At 37.9% G+C, this 14,951-nt stretch overlaps 1 protein-coding gene across 1 annotated transcript; it reads left to right on the forward strand.

Annotated features, from left to right (window-relative positions):
• Positions 1–1,377: 1,377 nt before the first annotated feature.
• pdhx (pyruvate dehydrogenase complex component X) lies at positions 1,378–14,667 on the forward strand. Its single transcript, XM_037683172.1, has 9 exons — positions 1,378–1,407; positions 1,575–1,762; positions 2,403–2,501; positions 5,997–6,174; positions 6,389–6,536; positions 9,749–9,807; positions 10,447–10,605; positions 13,418–13,482; positions 14,299–14,667. The coding sequence occupies exons 1-9, from the start codon at positions 1,378–1,380 to the stop codon at positions 14,552–14,554; spliced, it is 1,182 nt and encodes a 393-aa protein (XP_037539100.1). The 3' UTR covers positions 14,555–14,667.
• The last annotated feature ends 284 nt before the right edge of the window (positions 14,668–14,951 follow it).

Genomic DNA, 14,951 nt, shown 5'->3' on the forward strand with positions numbered 1-14,951 from the left:
AGCCAATGATATACGTTGTTTAAAACTGATAAGGTTTTATCAATAAAATGTGTTGAACAGTGTATATTTATGTTGGTCTTTTTTATATAAAGAAAGGATTCAAGGTTCTTTATTGTCATTTGCATCACATGTGGTGCATGAGGTGGAACAAAATTGTGTACACAGGGTCCCAGTTACATCCAACAAAAGTATAAAATGTAAAAGAAAAACGGTACTAATATCTAAGATATGAACTATGTTAACTAAAAATACACTAAGCACTAGTAGTACAAAAGCAATACGCCAAACAGCAGCATGAACAGCATGCTTTAATGTATTAAGTTTAAATTCTTCACCTGTTCTTTTAAGCAGCAAAGTCCAGTTAGTATCAAAAGTTCATCTTAAACGGTTTTAAAATTACTTTGAAATTATAGAATAAATCAACAACATTTTGCCCAGCAGGAATACTTGTTGACTCTAATATTAAATAAATGTAATTATAGTTTGACATTGTTTATTTTTATAACTTGTTTGCAGACAGTCCGGTCCACTCTGAACTGAAGTACCACAGATACGAGGCTCAGGTGTTCACACTACGATGACCTTTCCAGTTTGATAGATAAAGTTATTTGAGTTCTCTTTGTAACTTTACAACCCTGCATGACGGGGAAGTGACTTGTCAGATGTGATGGAGATATATATATATTTATTTTTTAAGTGTAGTATTTCATGGTGTCATAAGCATAGCTTGATACAGAGGTGGTTTCTTCTCGTTATCTGTCTTTTTACCGTGTTCCAAGAGGCTGCCTAATGAAAAGTGACAAACACACGTGTCCGACACTGTGTTGTGCCCAACCTTTCAATTAAATTGATCTGTATTTGTGGAACAACATTATTGAATGGCTTGCATTGTAAGATAGAGAATCAAAAACTGAGAGAAGAATAGCACACGCGGCACACACCAAGAGCTCGTTCAAGTGCAGCTGAGCTTTAGAAAAACAGTATTAAACTCGATGATGACCAGCAGATTCATCATTTTTAAGTGCTGCTGCTGTTGTTTTGCTTTCGGCTGCTCCCTTCTGCAGGGGTCGCTGCCATTGGAGAACTCGCATGAGAAATTTGGCAATTGCTTTACACTTGATGCAACCTGCTCTTAAGCCTCAGGATTACAAGACTGTGGCACAGACCACCAAGCTACCGCAGCCACAACTTTATAAGTTATAAATGTCTTATTTAAATTTAGTGTTACCTTCTCTTTGTTTTTTGTAACGTGTTAAAAATTGAACCCATTTTAACACATAGTTACACTTGTGATGCCCCTGAATCAGATGTCCATCCATCCATCCATTATCTTTTACCTGCTTCTTCCATTTTGGGTCACGGGGGTCGCCGGTGCCCATGTCTAGCAATCAGTGGGCGAGGAGCGGGGTACACCCTGGACGGGTCGCAAGTCCATCACAGGGACACACAGAGACAAACAACCATTCAGTCTCTCACCCATACCTAGGGACAATTTAGAGTTGCCAATCAGCCTAACATGCATGTTTTTGAATCAGATGTTTCCTTGTTAAGTGTCTTGTTTGCTCTCCTTACAGATGGAAGAGGGCAGCAGCAATGTGCGCCTCGGCACTCTCATCGCTCTCATGGTGGAGGAAGGGCAGGACTGGAAGCAGATTGAGATACCCCCTCCAGATGCTGGAGCAGTCTCACCTGCAGGCTCTCCCTCAGTATTGACTTCCTCTGCTCCTTCAACAAGTCTTCCACCAAAACCAAAGTCAGGACCGTGAGTGTCACTTTTTAGCTGTTTGAATAATACCTGTCAGATTTACAGTGTAATTCAGTGAGATTACAGTGGTTTCAATAAGACGTGATATTAATTAGATGTTCACCAAAGTCCATTCTCAATAATCCAGGTATAAAATCCATATATTTTCAGTCAGGTCATCTGGACTATTATTTTTATTTTCCCCACTTTGGAGTAAGCTGTTGGGGGAGAAGCAGTTTTGTTTGGTGTTTCCTCAGACTGATGAAGCCTTCTGGATGGAAGGCGAAACATCTCGTAAAAAAAAAAAAAAAAAAGAAACCGTCCAGATGACCTGACTGAAAATTGTTGGGTTAATTAGATGTTGTTATGGTCACAGCACCTATAGCCCATAGTCAGAAAAAAAATAGAATGAACTCCACAACAGAGATGGTTCTTTACTTTATCTGTGAGTTGTTTTAAGTTCATTTCAAAATGTTAGCAGAATGACTGAGACATTATCTACTGAGATCTTTGGTGGTGGATACACTGAGCTGTTTTATTTACAAGGGTTTCTAAATGCATCTTTAGACAAATTGTTTAAATTTAGACTTAGTTTTAAAAACTTGTACAATGCTGACCGCTGATCTTTTAAATGTGCAATATGCTCTTCTTTACCCAGGTTACGTCTAAGTCCAGCAGCCAGACACATTCTGGATACTCATGGTGTTGACCCCAAACTGGCCACACCCACTGGGCCAAGGGGACTTGTTACTAAGGAGTGAGTTTTTATCTAATTTCACCTCAGATGTTTCCTTGAATTCTTGTGGTGCATTTTCTGAAAACGTTGTAGTATACTCCACTTGAAAGTTGTTCTAAACGTTTTTAGAGCCTTCTCAGAGCAGTTTCTAAAATTACCCACTTAAAATGAACAATAACGAGTTTAAAATATTATTTGTCTTTTGATTTTGGTTTCAATTTTATGTATTTATGTATCTTTGTTTGTATGTAGGAAATCCTTCACGAGGTGTTCGCTGTAAACGAGCTAACTCAGTTCTTGTTCCTGTAATCGACCACAGCAACACTGCCAGTAGTACTGGAGCGTCTGAGGGCAGCATTAACAAAAATGTGGGAAAGACTCGATAACAAACAAGGAACATGTTCTGAGAGTCTCAGTGTTTTAGTCATTTAGATGGGAGCTGAGTTCACACAAGAGAAAGCTTTGAACACGCGCACAACTTTAATAGCTACCTGCTGTCACTTGGGGCTTGATTGAATGCTCTATGATACTCACCGAGCAGCCTGCTGGGGAATCTCATTAGGAACTTCTGTTTCCATAGCAACCCAGTCTCTAGGACCCACTGGTGACCATGGTAACACAGACCATATGCTCTTGTGTCTTAGTAAATGACAGGTCTGTGTAAAGTTTTTTTTATAAATCAAACATTGTGAAGATATTTTAGTAGTTCTTCTTAAAGGGACTTCTGATACGGAGTCACTTTAAGTCACTAATTATTTATTTTTCTTGAACCAACTTTGGCTTTTATTCTGCTACACATTCCCCATGGAATTGTTCTGATAAGGTTATTGAATGTCACGTGTGTAGAACGGCTATTATTTTTCACCAGGATTTTGTTCTGACAAGGAAAGAGTTGGACTGTTGCATAAGATCTTCTCCAGCACCTCCCAAAAGTTCTCAGTCTAGCTGAGATTTGGATTCTTTCTTTTCAGTCTTCATATTGAACTAATAATTTATGTTCTTAGAATAACTACTGGTATTTAAGTCTTTATGATTTAGTGGGTTAGCTAAATATCAGTGGTGCAATGTTTCCAAAAAGTAGCAAGTGTACATCATTTGATTACATATTTAATTTCCGTACTTGCAGCTGTACACGTCGCACAACCGTATAAGTCGCATCAGTCCAAATATGTCTAATAAAGTGGAAAAAAAACATAAATAAGTCGCTTCGCCATATAAGTCACATCTATTATGCATCACCGCTGACAACCACGTGGGCCAGTGTTATGCCAAAAATCTATTGGCTGCCAAATGGCGGCCGCGGGAGTGTGCACAGAAGGACTTTAACAAGAATTTAACAAACAATTATTAGTTTGCTCGAAATTATAGCAAAGGTGTTTCTCAGTTGAACTTTTCCTTAATAAATGTCCTATATTGGTCAAATCAGCTGCATTTCAAAAATAGATTTCCAGCTGCGGGGGCGCGCAGAAGGAGGACTCGCTGTGCATTTCATCAAAATTTACTAAGATAACCACCTAAAAACAATTATTTGTTTGCTCGACATTATCGCAAAAGTGTGTCTCAGTTGAACTTTTCCTTAAAAATGCACTTTAAAGGTCAAATCAGCTGCATTTTGCCTGGGTGGCGTGGCAAAATGTAGCTGATTTTATGTTTGCTGCAGGAGTTCCGGAGCGAGAGGAAGATGGCTCTGTATGGCAAGCCAAGTGTCTCATTAAGTCACTTTTGCCTATTAATGAAACCCTTGACTTGCCATATTACTCGAGAGCCATCTAGCGGCTGAAAATGGTAGTGTTCAATATTTTTCATGCCAGAATGAATTAAATTATCAGATCTCAGAAAAAAAAAGTAGGTAATAAATATGGAGAAAAATTATATTAGTGGCTTCGGTGTATAAGTCGCAGGACTTGCCAATGTATGCAAAACGGTGCGATTTATATGCTGAAAAATATGGTAGCAGTAAAATTAGACGTTATTACGGTGAAATATATTTTGGATGAAGTATCATTTCAGAATTTAAGTTAAGAGCGGCACACAATAATACTTTCACAGCCAGACTTTTTTTTTTTTTTTCAAATCCAAAGCAAATAGTGCCGTGTTTAAAATAAAATCAACAATAAGAATGCACAGAAAGCATTTTTTAACATGTAATTTCCATTTGTTGAATTCCCTTTTGTCATCTTAACTTGTTCTTAGTGGCAGTAGAAGACAGATAAAAGTTCACAGTACCTATTCAGTTTTTGAATTTCTGCTTGTGAGTGCTGCCTTAGACCCTTTTTAATATTCTAGTCACCTTCTACTCTTACAGAAGCTCCTTTGCCTTCACTGTCAGTAGGGGTGCAGCTAAAGCAGCTGCACAAAAGAGATCAGTGGTGCCATTATCAACTCTGTTGATTTGCATTTATTTCACTATATATATTTATATATGTGATCTTCCTGAACTTTTGGATTTGGTCTGTAATGAAAGATTTGCTGGTTAGCTAGGGACTTTCCAAGTGGTGTCGGGTGCTTTACTAACATATTTTAATCATAAAAGAGAAAAGGAGCTTGTGTAGTTGGAGAACTGAGATGTGGGGCCCTAGACTGTTTCTAGCTGCAGGGCACGGTCAGAAGCAGTGGGTCCAAACAAAAGACTGTGTGCATATGGGTAGGTGCACCAGAGTGCAGTGAGCTGGAACCAGAGAGCTTCAAGCACCTGGTACTTGCTCCTGCCTGCTCTCATGGTACTCGACCTAAAACGTAAGGGGAAAACAATAAATCTAAAATGCAGCTGGGTTTGGGTTTTTATTCTTTTTTTTTTCATTCTCTTTTTTTTTCTGCTTCTTTCAGGGCTTCGTGTCTCATGGTCATTTGCTTTATCTGTTGTCTGCTTAAGGTTTTGTTTACAGATTCTTTAGACCGTTGTCTGGCTAAGAGCATGTTCCCATATGAAACAATCTTTAATATGTGATATATTAATTTCAAATCTAATAGTTTCACAAATTTGCAGTAGTAGTCGGTAATTATGTTATTATTACCATTATTATTTAATGTGATGAATTGTTTTAACAAGGAAAATCTACATGGATTGTTACAAATAATGCAGTGCTATACTTGGCGGTAGCATCTTATTCCTTCTGGAGACATGTCTATGGCTCACAGTACCTGTAGGAGGGATAATAGAACTGATGTTTTTAATAAACTAGTCTCTTGGTGAGGCTGACGCCTGATTCTGCTGCACCTGTTAGTTTGCTTATGAGCATCATGTGATTCTCATGACACCCATTTACTTGCAGATGACCTAATGTAACTTTTCTGGTAGCATAAGGCAAACAAAACCTGATAAAAGTAACTGGCAGCTTCTTTTCAGCCTCTTGTGAAGCACAAGTTTGTTCTGTTGTTAATCACCAGGAGATTTTGTTTATAACAATAACATTGAAATAAAGGAGAGCCCTAAAATATGCATGTATTCAAATATGCTCATTTTGTTTTTCAAGTGTCTGTCTCATATTAGTTTCTGTTTGTTTTTGTCTTCATCAGAGATGCTTTAAATCTTTTAAAGATGTCTCCTGCCTCCAAAGCAGTGCCAGCCATGGTTGCACCAGCAGACCCAGTTCCTGTCTCGAGAGCTGTCCCCACCTCAGCAGCTCCCCCTCCACCTCCAAGCAGCAGACCCAACATCCCTCCTCTTTCTGTACCAGGAAAACCTGGAGCACAGGTTTACAAAGTTTTTTGTTGGGATGCTTATTATTTTTTTTATTTTTTTTATATAATGAAATCTGTGTTTTAAATAAGCATTAATTTATGTGTGCTGTTTTCATTTGTATTATAAAACGTTATCTTTGCAAAATTATCGTAAGGAAAGTTACTTTCTGTCACACCGTTTTCCTGCTGAACTAAATTGTTCTCCTCCTCACTTGACTTGTCTTCAGGGAACCTTCACAGAGATCCCAGCCTCCAACGTCCGTCTAGTGATCGCACAAAGGCTGACCCAATCCAAGACCACCATCCCACATTCGTATGCTTCTATTGACTGTGACATGGCTGCTGTCATGCAGATCCGCAAAGATCTAGGCAAAGGTAACACCCAAGAGTCTGTGTGTGTGCACAGTTTCTTCCATACACGTTAGAATCCTTACCTTTACTGAGTGTCTCACGGCAGGATTTAAAAGTCTTTGATTCCATGAAGGTGATGATTTCAAGGTTTTCATGCATTCTGCATTCAGTTAACATCCTAATTCATATACGTTCTAATCCTCTTGTTTAAAACAACACATGCAAAACATTTAAAGTTTTGGGCCTTTTTGTTATGCAAATATAATATTTTCTGTTCTACGATATTATTGAAATATTTTAACTCTTGAGATGTTCATATTCATTGAACAGACACCATCAATGATTGCTGCAACAGATGAAATGTCCCCACAGAGTCCTCTTCTCATTAGGGGATGACATGTGACATGTGATGTTAAAGATGGCATAAAAACAAAGAGAGGGAGGGAAAAAAGAAAATATGTAGAAATGTCCAATGTCAACAAACTCAGTCTTATAAAAAGCACTTTCATATAGTGGGTCAACCAGTTTGATGGTGCTCAGATGGTTTCTGGAGTCTGCCCTCTCCCCCGCCGACTCGTTTGAGACGGTCATGACCAAAGTGGTTCAAAACATCCTCATTCATGCTCAAAAATCCAGGTAGAAAAATCCAACGAAGTTAAGTCAGGTCCTCTGGACGGTTTCTTTTCTGTTTTGAACCACTTTGACCATGGCTGCCTCAAACGAGTCGGCGGGGGAGAGGGCAGGCTCCAGAAACCATCGGAGCACCTTCAAAACTGGTTGACCCACTATGTGACGGTGCCGTTTATAAGTCTGAGTTTGTTGTGGCTCCTCGGACTGATGAAGTCTTTTGGATGAAAGACGAAATGTTTCAACACAAAGAAACCGTCCAGAGGACCTGACTTAACGTTGATGGATTTATCTACCTGGTTATGGAGCATGAATCAGGATATGTAGAAAGTCTAAATCTAAAGAGGACGTGTTGCAAGTTCCTCCTTGTGCTTCCAATAATCTTTCTGTAAAGTTTTACCAGAATTGGTCTCTTTTTAAAAGGCAAGTATTCAAAAAAGTTATACCAATTTTCTTTTATTTGCTTGCTGAAAGGCTGGTTGTTTAGTAGATATAAAATATTTGTAAGTGGCTAAAGTTAGAGCTATAGGTTCAAAACCTTGCATTACTGTACGACACATCCTGAGTCCTTGTAATGCAGAGATTGTGATATTTTCTGGGGAACAAATGAAATGAAGTAAGAACTTTATTGTTTAATCTGCTTTTGCTTTTTTTTTTTAATTTTGCTAGCTTATATGGACCAGACAGACACAACATAATATTGTCCTGAAGTGCATTTAAAAATAGGAGCAATGAAGATTTAGAAGTAACAGGACTGTTTTCCCTCAAAGACTTCTGTGTGTGTGTGTGTGTGTGTGTGTGTTCTCTTTTGTAAGTTATTTAACTTTGTTACCAACACACAAATGGAGAACTTTGAGGCACAACAGATACACACGTGCTCCTAATATCAGCATCTACAGCAGGAAGTTTGTCATGACTGTGCATGGTAAATGAAGTCAGTGGGCAAATAAAGAAGCTTAGAACACATTTCTAATAAAACTCATTTGTAAGAAGAGTTGCACACATGGTCTGAAAATGGAATTTTTATTATAAGCAGCCACACAAGCCTTGCTCTACTTCCACTTACCAGCTCAGAGGGGACATCCCTTTTGAATTTCTATATTTAGCATTTTCTGTTAGTCATATCAACACTAGTTGTGTTTCTGTTTGGTTGCCAAGCAAATTTCCAGTAACTTTCTTAACCATCGCACCAACCCTGCAAAAAAAGAAGTGAGCCTGTGGTCGGAAGGTCACGGTTTCATATCGCAGAGCAGCGCATGCAATTTAAGAAACCTGAAGCATCCACATCTGCCTCCACCTTTATTTGCCTCACTGTAGACCCTTGAGCAAGGCCCTTCCCGGGTGCTTTTATTAGCAGCCCTCTGTTCCACATGTTTGCTCACGTGTGGTGGGGGGAAAAATGCAGAGAATGAATTTCCCCATTGGGCATAAATAAAGTAAATTATGTTGTTGTTGAAAATCATGTGAACTGCAAACATTTCTACTCCCTGGTTTGGAGAAAAATAAAATGGACTATGAGATGTTCAATTTGAGTCATTCTTAACAACTTTTCAAATACTATACTATAATTTAAAAAAATAAATAAAAGTATATATATAATGTGTCTCTTTAAATCTTGAATTGTAAATGCGTATTAGCTGGTTCCAGCAGTGTTTGCATTGCATTTTACTAAACCTGTTTTTCTCTTTCTCTGCTTTACAATAATCTCTAACGTTTATTTCACAAACTGCGACTTGTGCAACCGAGATCAGGATGTATGTGTTGAAAGTGAAGGGAGGTTAATAACACAACCAGAAAAAAGGGAACATGGTTCGTGTTCCCCAACATCCAACGTTTTCACTCAAAAACTCAAATTATTCTTGACCTGTATGTTGGTTTACCATTTTTAAACATTTAGTTCAACATGCTAGCACATAATTTGCTTTATTCAGTCTAAATTTCTCTCCCTGTCAAACAAACCGTAAATCTCTCTGGGTTATGTGTCTGTGATGGAGGAAATGGGACGGCCATTCCAGACCTATTAGCGAGGCTGTGTGTGTAGTAAGGGATTCTCTTGCCCGGTTGTTTTTGTGGGCCCTCATTGTTCAGGAGCAGTGCGATTTCACGGTTAGCTCATTAATCATCCCACTCGCACCATTCATAACTGTCTGGTACTGCACTATTGGATGCTGGTAAAAGGTGGCAGGCGGTTGCCAGTTGAAACCAGCCTGGCTCACTGATGTCAGAGACAGGGGAAATGAAGCAACTTGTTGTGCCTGAGTTTTGTAGAGGAAGGTTGGTTTGGATATTTCAGTGTGTGCTCCAATATTAAAAAAACTTTTTCTTTCTCCCTCATATGTTATATGTTATCATCACTGATTAGCAAATATGCAGACTAAAATGCTCTTTGTTTTTAAGAAATCTTCCAATAATAGGCTGCATTGTGTTAGAATGCATTTTTCATTTCTTACTAAATATTTGTGCTCCATTTGTTTCTTTTGTCATCTTGTGACTTCCACTCTGACAAGGTTTTATAGAATCACTGTTTAATCGTTGAAAAAAAAAAGACAATATATTGTTTATTTTTATTCGATTTAATCAGGCTCATAGATTATTTCTTTTCTTTTCAGAACAAATCAAAGTATCTGTTAATGATTTCATAATCAAGGCAGCAGCTGTTACACTTAAAGTAAGTACTGTGCAAAATCTCCTCTTATTTCTTAAACCTATAATTTTAGGTGGGCTTTTAGTGTTTATCTGTTGAATTTTATTTTTTTTTTGGTAATATTTCCTTTTATTGTTTGCCTATACATATCAAATCTTTTAAGCCTTTACATCTTTTCAAAGCACGTGGACAGTTAAAAACAATAATTTTCTTGGTAATTCAAAGCGGTTGCGCAATCATAAATTCACAAAATAACATCTTAAAAGGGCGTGTTTACTGATTTTTTTTTTTCCACAACAGTGTTTTGAAAGGAAATATTGTTCTTCATGTAAAACAAATGTAGAAGATTCATGTGCATTGCCAACTTTTTGAATATGAAGTTTCAAAGCATGGAACAATACAGTAGTCCCTCGTTTATTGCGGGGGATCCGTACCCTGAAGACCCCTTATAAGTGGAAAACTGAAGTAGTGAGGGACTACTGTATTGGTGTTTTGGTATTTTATTGAGTTATTTTACTTAGTATTTTCTTTTCTTATAGTAAAGGTAAAGTATACTTTTACTATAAGAAGAAAATACATTTAGCAAGTGTTGTGCATTTTACAATGGATAAAGTCCCTGAAAAGTAAACTGCTTGAATGCAACTTTTTTTTTCCCCCCCAAAGGAAATGCCAGAAGTGAATGTTACCTGGTTTGATGATGGGCCCCACGCACTTGATTCAATCCACATCTCAATTGCCGTGGCGACTGACAAAGGCCTCATCACTCCCATCATCAGGGATGCTGCGAGCAAAGGCGTGCAGGAAATCTCAGCCAATGCAAAGGTAGAGATGACAGATAAATAGAATGTAAAACAACAAAACATGAAAACAAATGTTAAACTAGTATTTTATTTTGTAGAAATGGTTGTCAGATGTTCTTCAAGACATTTTGCACAAACATTTCAGCAAGAACTTTAATTAAGAGGTGTGTCCAGTGTATGTAAACACAAGTTTACTGTTTAGTGCAAAGGCTTCACAACTGTACAAAAAAAAGCAAATCTTGTGGGAAATCCCCCCCAAAAAATCATTTCTGTTTTTTTTTTTTCTTTCTTTTAATTTTTTGGTTGCATTTAAGTTGTCACTAACCACAGATGGAGTATATAACATAATGCAACACTGATCAGCTCTTTAACTTGCACTACAGTTAGATCAGAATCTGCTACACGTGTACAAGTTGATGAGCCTCACACTGTTACGCACGTTGATCAAATGGATTAAATTCTCTAAATGAAGTTGCATGTCTCACACCTGCAGTGAGGTCTTTTACAGTTTGTTAAAGATTGTGGTCTTCCTGAACAGTTGCCATGCCTATGAGAAAATGCTGTTATTCAGTATCTATCAACTGCAACGCAAACTGAAGACTCACTTTTTTATACCGCTGTAATGTCAAATGGATTTAGTTCTTTATGAAGCGTTTCAATACGGTGCAACACACCTTTCATCTGGTCTGTTGAATGAACGGTTGTCAACTGCATACAGGAAGAGTTTATGCAAAGTGTGCACATTTTAGAAGTGTTTTTCATTATGTGTCATTCAAAATATTTTAGTAGTCCATAGCTTAAAGATATTCACAGTTCAGAATTTTATTAAGCACAGGCGTACTCAAAGTTTTCACTAAAATGATATTCAATGTGTCGGGAGTGGCATCATCAGAGGCTTTGTACCTCCACAGTGATGCTCTCAGAAAACTTGTTTGTTTTCTTGCTTCCATCAGCTCTTAAATTATTATTTTTTTTAAATGACAGTTTGTTGAATATTGCCTCGGTTTAATCTGTTCAGCTGCTAATGAGGCGTCTGTGTGTCGTGTGTAGATCAGGTGGAGAAGACGACAACAGCCTCCTGGTATTAATACTTTTGTTTAAGATACATTTTTAGATTGATTAATATTTGAGTATGTGCATTTTTTTCTTTATTTTTAAAATCCTAGCATATTCTTTTGTCTTTATGTTATGCCCAAAGCACTGCGGTATTGTTCTCGGTTTATGCACATGTCCAGTCTTTGTTCGTTTCTTATAATGCGTTTTCTCAAAGCTTGTCACTCATTCTGCAATCAAGCCAGCGTTCATGGAAGCTGGCTGAAGTAATGTGTTTTTTCTCACCAGATGTCTCATCTTCCCCTCTGGGTGTTGTCAGCTCCCTTTGTTCATTTTAGCAGTGCACAGTCTGAGTGCTTCCATTAATATAAGCGTTTGCTACGGGACATTATTTTTCTTTCTTATCGCAATTTTTTTTAAACTGATCCCGATGGCATTTCACCAGAGGTTTTGATTTTTGAACAGTAGCCATTTACTCAGGATCTATACTATGTTTGAAATTGCATCTCTAAAATCTCAAACAAAGTTGGATTGATACAGAATCTATACAAATGTATTAAGTATCACTTAGGTGAACATTGGTAGTTCTAGTTAACTAAAAGCAAAATTATGTCAGATTAACTTAGTGCTTTCAAAGCTATAAACACAAAATTTTCAGTTCAAATTCCTTTATTATATTTAACAATTCTTTTTTTTTTTCCCCACTGTTTTACCACTATGATTAAAAATGCTTTAAAACTCATTAGTCCTGGAAGTTCTAGAAGAAGTTCTAGAATTGTGCCGCTCGGGGTGGAGCAGCTCTGTTACATTCATTCTGATTTATTGCTTTTGAAAACTTAAATTCCTCTTTTTTCTGGATGTAAATCACTTTTTCGGATGATTATTTACTCTGATATCAGGTGTTGTGCAGCTGGAAGGATTTTTATTGAAACTTTTTCACTTTTGGACATTTGTTATGATACGTAACCATGGCAACAAGGTGTTTTTTAACAATCAGGAGCAGCTGAGTAACATCTCAAAAGCTCAAATACCCCAACTACAGCCCCAAATACCAGATGAGTTGAAAAGGAGGTGCCGTGGATGAATTCCCATCAAACTGGCGGCGGTGCTCGAGTACCTGAGCGCTGAGATCCTGGAGCTGGTGGGAAACACGGCTCGTGACAACGGGAGGACTGGGATCATCCCCCGACACCTTCAGCTGTTTGTCCGCAGCGACGAGGAGCTCGGCAGACTGCTGGGAGGAGTGGCCATCGCTCAGGGAGGAATTCTGCCCGGCATTCGGGCAGTCCTGCTGCCCAGGACTGCCGAGAGACCTGCCGGATCGGACAGCAAGCTGGATTCGGGTGGATGGATCCGTATCTGTGGCCAGATTCTTCGGATTCGCTGCAGGAGATCCTTCCTGCCCACAGCTATCAGCATCTATAACAACTCTTGAATGAAACCAGGATGATGAGATACGACAACATTTAATTTCCCTTTAAGATGAATAAAGTATTTTTGAATTGAATTGGAAAATGCAAAGTTAACCCAATAAGCTTTAGTGTTGTATTATGTAGTCAGTAGTCAACACTAGGTTTTAATTGCTGTAATGTGGTCAAGTGAACTCTGACACGTCTCTGGTGTTTCAGCTTTTTTTGCCATTTAGCTGTAGCTTGTATATTTTTATCACTGCATAGACTGTGTCTGGTTTCTTCTTTTTATAAAATGATGGAATTGTTTTGTTTTTTTTGTTTCTGTTTTTGTCTGAAACAAAGTTTAAACGGTCTGAAATGTTTTCATAGGTCCTGGCCCAGAAGGCTCGAGATGGGAAACTTCTACCTGAAGAGTACCAGGGAGGCTCATTCAGGTAAGAAGTGTTAGGGGTGAGTTTCTCCAGAAAGCACATGTAGACAGAAATTACATTATAAAACGGTTTTCTTTTTTTCTTTCTTCTTATTGGCTTCCCTTAATAATACTCAGTAAAATGTGTATTTTCTCTTCTCAACTAAAAGTAACAGAAAATATTTTAGCTCAAAATCTCTTAAATTTTCCGTAGCAACCCAGTAACATTGGCATCATAAAACTGACAGTCCGCATAAACAGTGCCATTGCGATTCATTTTAGTTTCAAGAAGAGATGATTCATTATGCTTATTTAATATTTTATGTGAAATTGAACAGAATGTGATTTTGGGCAACACAGCTACAGTTCAGTTATTAAACCAATCATTGCAGAAAAGTGGAAACGAGGCTATTTTTAACTCATTAAAATTAATGGTGTCATTTACACAATTAGGTTTTTGTGTCAGGCTGAAAGGATACATTTCTATAGAAATACAGCTCTTTGTCCCACTGAAGATAAATGTGTGCGCTATTCTTCTGATAATTGTATTTATTTCGTCTGGCAAAACCTCTCATTAAAGCAAACAGCACAGTGCCCTCTAGTCAAACTTACCTAACATGTAAACCATATGGTGGAAGTCTCGAGGGTTGGTGGTGCCGTATGACTGCCCATACTTTTTTGTAAAAAGAAAATTTCAAACTTTCATTACAAGAGGTGATACTGATATTAAAATGACTGTTATGTCAGTTCATTTTTCTGCATTTTTCTTGACTAATGTAATATGTGCACTTTCTCCTTCCATCCCATTGCTTCCTCTCTCCTGCATCTCCCCTGATGACAGTATATCTAACCTAGGGATGTTTGGAATCAGTGGCTTCAGTGCTGTGATCAACCCTCCTCAGGCATGCATCCTTGCTGTTGGGACTTCTAGGACTGAGCTGCAACTGAATGAAGATGACCAGACCCTGCGCACTCAGCAGCTGATGACTGTTACTTTGTCCAGTGATGGGCGGCTGGTGGATGATGAATTAGCCTCTCGCTTTCTTGATAAATTTCGTGCCAACCTAGAACAACCGCAACGCATGGCCCTTGCCTAAATATGAAAGATAGCTTCATGAAGGAAAGTAGAAAGATAAAGTTAGATAAAAATTAAAAAAACACCTAAATGACAAAGCGTAACATGTTTTCACAAGGAAATACCTCTTAAACAGCAGGTACCCATTTATGCCTTGATTAAGGGTTACAGGATTTGTACTTGAGGTAAACTGTGACTGATTCTCACCATGTTTTAATGGAACTGAAGTAAATTGTTGCAAAATATTAGATGCTGTCATTATTTCTAAACATCTAAACAAAATACTATAAAATTGGCAGTTTATCTATGACAATAGCATTGCATACAAGTACTCAGTCTGTTTTTTGTCACATCATATCAGTTCCATGCTTCCATTATCCATTAATCTGATATTTATTTATGAAAATTAGTGGCAAAAC

This window comes from Nematolebias whitei, chromosome 10, assembly GCF_014905685.2.
Source record: "Nematolebias whitei isolate Nwh7 chromosome 10, NemWhi1, whole genome shotgun sequence".
Classification (NCBI taxonomy): Eukaryota; Metazoa; Chordata; class Actinopteri; order Cyprinodontiformes; family Rivulidae; genus Nematolebias; species Nematolebias whitei.